Source organism: Echinops telfairi, unplaced genomic scaffold (genome assembly GCF_000313985.2).
Source record: "Echinops telfairi isolate 266 unplaced genomic scaffold, ASM31398v2 ScPeMD7_7469;HRSCAF=8507_0, whole genome shotgun sequence".
Lineage (NCBI taxonomy): Eukaryota > Metazoa > Chordata > Mammalia > Afrosoricida > Tenrecidae > Echinops > Echinops telfairi.
The window spans coordinates 60,407,747-60,413,076 of record NW_022111372.1 but is presented as its reverse complement, the minus strand read 5'-3'; the positions used below and the strand labels follow the sequence as shown (position 1 = coordinate 60,413,076).

The 5,330-nt window shown below is 36.7% G+C and overlaps 1 protein-coding gene across 1 annotated transcript in view; it reads right to left on the bottom strand.

Moving 5' to 3' along the window:
• Nucleotides 1–290: 290 nt before the first annotated feature.
• The window catches only part of PANK3 (pantothenate kinase 3), a 19,675-nt gene continuing 14,635 nt past the window's right edge, over nt 291–5,330 (bottom strand). The window contains exons 4-7 of the mRNA XM_004696775.4: nt 4,631–4,807; nt 3,395–3,518; nt 2,100–2,225; nt 291–1,590 (exon numbers count right to left, since the gene is read on the bottom strand). Of these exons, the coding sequence (XP_004696832.1) occupies nt 1,540–1,590; nt 2,100–2,225; nt 3,395–3,518; nt 4,631–4,807 (478 nt within the window). The 3' untranslated portion in view covers nt 291–1,539. The remainder of the gene's footprint in view (nt 1,591–2,099; nt 2,226–3,394; nt 3,519–4,630; nt 4,808–5,330) is intronic.

Below are 5,330 nucleotides of genomic sequence, written 5' to 3'. Positions count from 1 at the left end.
TAGTGAGTCTGGAAGCAGTATCTTCTATTTGCACAGAAGCCCAGATCAAGTGTTCTTTGAACCAACAACATTCTGACTGAAGCATCTAGATGTTAGCATAAAATAGGCTGTAAAACATTGAAATGAGTGTTAAGTAACTAGGTTTTTAAATTGGCCTCTAATGTGAATCTAAAGTTCCAAATATTCTAAATTCTAAAAATTAACTCTGTATACTTCTCCCTCTAAACATCTATTATCTGTATGTTCATGTTTTTAGACAGGAAAAGTATTTGAGCACAATTTTTAAAAAGTACATGGAAATATGTTTTTATAGAGCATTTTTCTACAATTTCTCTGCTAGAAATTTCTCTCCACTAACAGAGCATGAGCAAACTGTGACCTGTAAAACACAACACAATATTCCTTTCCTCATGTAAACTATTAAAAATATCTTAAAGCACACCCAGATTTAATGGTAATTTATGGGAGCAATTCTTTTCAAAGTCCTTCTTCCTAAAATTGTAATAGACCAGAACAACCCACTGGCCGTCAAATAGACTGGCTAAGGAAAAAGAGCTTACTTTACAAGTCAAGTAGATTTACAAACTTTCAAATGGTAACGCTTCTATTACCAGAGTGCACGAAACTCTGATCCTTTCATAATTCTCACTAAGTATCAAAGCAAAGCATTTTCTGTACTATTCTTTGAGAACAAAGAGGATTCCGTTGATATAGTTCATAATACAAGTCTTTAGATGTAATGGTTGAGCCCTAATAAATAGGAATGACTAAGTTTGGGATGATATGGAAACAAAAATTGATCCTACAGATTCATTCAAGCCACATTACAATAGTCCTAGAGCCAATTAAATACTCAAGCAAGTAATTAAAATCTCCAAATTCTAAATAACATTTTAAAGTGTATTGATTAGCTATAACTAATAGAATACAGAAAGTGCTATGTCAAAATAGATGCATTTCTAGAATTCATTTTCAATTCAGGCTGAAATGTAATAATGTCAATTATATTATGGCCTTTGGGATTATATGTCTGGGAAAAGAGCATGTAACTATGACTTTAGGGAGGGAAAATGGGGAAAAATAATGAGTAATGGCTCAACATTTTTAAAATTACACAATTTGATTACCTTTGAATAATTTCTGATTATATTACTGTTCACCAGTAAATAGAACACACATAAAACAGTCATAGCAAGTATTCAAAACCTGCTCTTTTCTTAAGCAAAACATTTGAGATTTGGAGATTTTGTTTAAGCATAGTACTGCAATGTTGCCTACAGTAAGAAAATGTGGAGCGGAAGCTCCACCATCCACGGCTGCGTTGCAGGAAGGAGGGAACAGTGCCTATATACAGGAGAAAGCACTTTGATTAGAAATACTTCACAGTTCTCATTATGGCAACATCCAGCAGCTGGCTGATGACAGCTTTGAAAATCAACGGGATCGCTATCATTTGGCTTCCAGTGACAGACAATGCAGGAACAATGCCTTGGATTTTCAGTTCCTCTTACATGGCATTAGCTTAAAAAATCTGATGTTCTAGCTGAAATTTGGCAGCCCAAGAAGTGCACCAACTGCTCCAAAGTAGCCCTGTACAAAAACAAGCATTAAATATAGTGCAGCCTTTAACCTGGCATACAATATCAACGACTATAAAGACACCCACTTATTATGCATTTGTTCAAGAATATTCTATTACTTTTCTAATTTAAACATCTTTTGGGGAGCGGGGGCGGGGAAGGAGCTGTATTCTCAATATAGAGTTTGAAATTAGCACTCGGTGAAGCTTTTAGACACTAAGCTTCCAGAACCATATCACTTATATCTGTCTCCCCTTTAGTAAATACACTTCTGGGAGCAGTGTGAAGACTTAAATTCACTGTGTCACTGGGTTTTGCGTGGGATAAAAGCTATAAAAATTTTATCTTAGTGGGGTATTAACAAGAATACAATACCACCACCCCAGCAACTCCTGAATGAAATGAGAAAGCGAATACACTCTTTAGGTAAACCGTCCATAGTTTTAAATTTCACTTATAAAAATAAGTTTAAGTGATAAATTCAATGCAAAATATACTGTTAGTAAATTCCCATCATACCTCATGTTCTAGAAACAATGCTTTCAATTGACCCTTTGACCAATAATCCAGTGCATATGCCAAAAGTTTCATTGAGAGCGTATTGACACGTAAAAAGTTTCCAACGAAGACAACTCTGTTTATTTTCTAAAAGAAAACAAATCAAGTAATATATAAAAAGAGTAAGATTTTTACATTATAGTTGAGTTTACAAAAATATTTACTTACTATCAATAATGACTACAATTTATTAATATGACTTCTATCTTTCTGGCATATTGCTCACTCATGTTGAATATAGAAAGATTCTAAGTAAAAAAAAATATATATATATATATATATACACACATATATACGTTGTGACTTCTATAAAACCAACAGCCCTGCAAAGTAGCACTGTCAACCAATATACTATGCTGTTAACGCTAAAATTCTACATGTAAGCATAAGCAACTCAGAACTTTTTCTCATTTTCCACAAATATGTGTTGTTTGTGACTCTCACCCCTCCTTTGATCTTTAATGAGCCATACTCTTAATCACCCTATTACCACGGCATGTTTGATCCTTTACAAAAATAACATGCTAGCAATAGTGATATGCTAACAACTGACATCTTTATAATGTCAGAGATCTTTGTTTTCTTCAACTGTATAGCCCATGTGCCTGGTACACCCAACCAAACCCACTGCTCTGGTCAGTTCCAGCTCAGACCTGAACAGGAGACAGTAGAGCAGCCCCACCGAAGGCTCCAAATGGCAGTACACTGGGAAATACACTTTTCCCTCCACATTTAAAATGTTTATGCATAATTTACAAACACATAGTCATAAATATATGAATTATATATTTATTACATCAAATGCCTACATATTTCTTATGAAACTGAAAAATAACTATGTGGTATATCTTGCAGTATAAGCTATTCACCGTTCTCAAAGAAAACATCACTTCTTGTGAAGAACACTTCTCAGTGCCTTCATAGCCCTGTACAATGCTGCTTGATCCATATGCAACAAGGCAGCACTGTAAAGAAGCCGAAGGCAGTAAGAAAAATTCCAAGCATTTCACTAATCAAAAACACTCAGGCAAAGAGGAAACTGAGCAAGATGTTCTCAAAAGGCCTTATTCTTAGAAAGGCTTGCCAATGAATATATCTGCCCCATTTGCAATCTGAATTGTTTCCTTTCTTTAAAGATAACTGTCCATATTAGCAACAGGACTTAATAGAATGAGAGAGCCTAATCCTTAACACGAAAAGTTGAGTAATGTACCCAAACCCCCCATTCATGGTCATCATAGAATTAACGGTTTTACCTCATTAACAGCACACATCCGCGCCACAGAACCAATGTTATTGGTGATGGTAACTAAAGTAGCTCTTGCCAGATCTTCTTTACTAACCGATTCTTGCTTCTCCTTGTGAATCATATTCCCAAAACTGCAGACAAATGGAAACCACAGTCAAATCTGCTGTGACCAAGAAACACTAGATTTATAATCCTTGACATTTTCCTGAAATGATGGCCAAATGAGTAAAAACAGGAGAAAATCAAAGCTTCACAACAGAAAGACACAAAGTAGCAACTTTTATAGAATCCAGCTCTTACAAGGATTCATAGATTAGAAAATATCTTCATTTCTGAATGATACAAAACCAGATTAAAAGGCTATTTATTGTTTTTGGAAGCCATGAAAAACAAAAGCACATTTTGGACTGAAAAGTGAAAGCGAGTTGTTTCCAAAGACAGCTGAGCTTTTAACAATAAATTCATTTTCCTAGTCACACTTATGACCTACCTAGAACACGCTGGAGGCACCACGGAGGCCCCTCCACGCTGGTGTACAGACTGGCAGTTGGAGTTACAGTCTCTCTCTCGGAGACCCAGAGGCAGTCAGTTCTACGGCACGGTGGCAGGATCACCTCAACTGAGACAACGGAGGAGCCCTGGTGGTGTCATGGGCTGCTAACCACAACCCAGCAGTTCAAAACCACCAACTTCCTCCTGCTCCTCAGGAGAAAGAGGCACTTTCTACTCCGGCAGACAGATTCAGTCTCAGAAACTCACAGGGGAGCCTTACCCTGTCCTATAGGGTCCTATAGGGTCTCTATGAATCAGTATTGACTTGATTTGATGGCAGTGGGGTTTTTTTGTTGCTGTTGAAGTTTTTTATTTTTTAAATCATTTTATTGGGGGCTCTTACAGCATTCCATACATTAATTGTATCAAGCATATTTGTACATATGTTGCCATAGTAATTTCCAAAACTATTTCTACAGGAGCCCTTGGTATAAGCTCCTCTTTTTTCCACTTCCTCCCCCACCCTCATGAATCCTCAATCAATTATATAGTGTTATTTTAATTGTCCGTTGTCTCCCTTCACCCACATTTCTGCTATTCGTCCCTTTGGGGAGGGTTTATATATCCAATCTTGTGATGGGCTCCCTTTCTCCCCCTTCCCCCTCCCCGAGTTTTGGTTTTTAAGAGTAAGGAAGTCCTTTGACAATCGCAAGATACTGCTCTCTCCTTTAGAACATAATGTCCAACTTACCTAGATGCCACAGCCCAACCTGGCAGACCAAATCTTTCATAGTCTCCTCCATAAATATCGCGGACAAGTTTGTCTGCTTGTGTGCTGTCCCCTTTGGATGCCATTTCAAGAGCCTCTTCAAAGCTTCCGCAGCCAGTCAATAAGCTACACAGCCCGAGAAAGGTGCCTCCTCCAAGGCTAAGGAAAGTCAAGAACCCTTGATGAGCTACAGCTGCACACCATACTCACCTTCCTAGTTAACAAGTAGATGAAAAATCTACTAATTCTATCAACACTAAAGATAAGCACATTACTAAGCCGAATGTTAACTAAGAAAAACCCTTAATAAAAACTAAGCTTATAAGATGTCAGAATAACCCAAAGAAATAAACCATTTGATGGAAGCAACACACAAAGGGAATAATCATCTCTCTCATCCATAAAAGCAAAACATTTGCTTTTAATTTCTAAGAGGTTCTATCTCCCAGCCTCTGATGTTCCACTGTATAATTTCAATAAGTCTTTGGGCCCTAGTGAAATAGTGTTTCATAAATTAATCATTCTTCAGTTAAATAAAGAGGATTTTCTATGTCCTATTTTAAAAGTCGACTCTTATGAGAGCCAGGAAAAAAATGAAAATTTCACATTATTTCAGGTATCACAGAAAGTTTTTGTAGTGCTGAGAACATTGTTATTCCATAAAGAACTGACATGAAATACA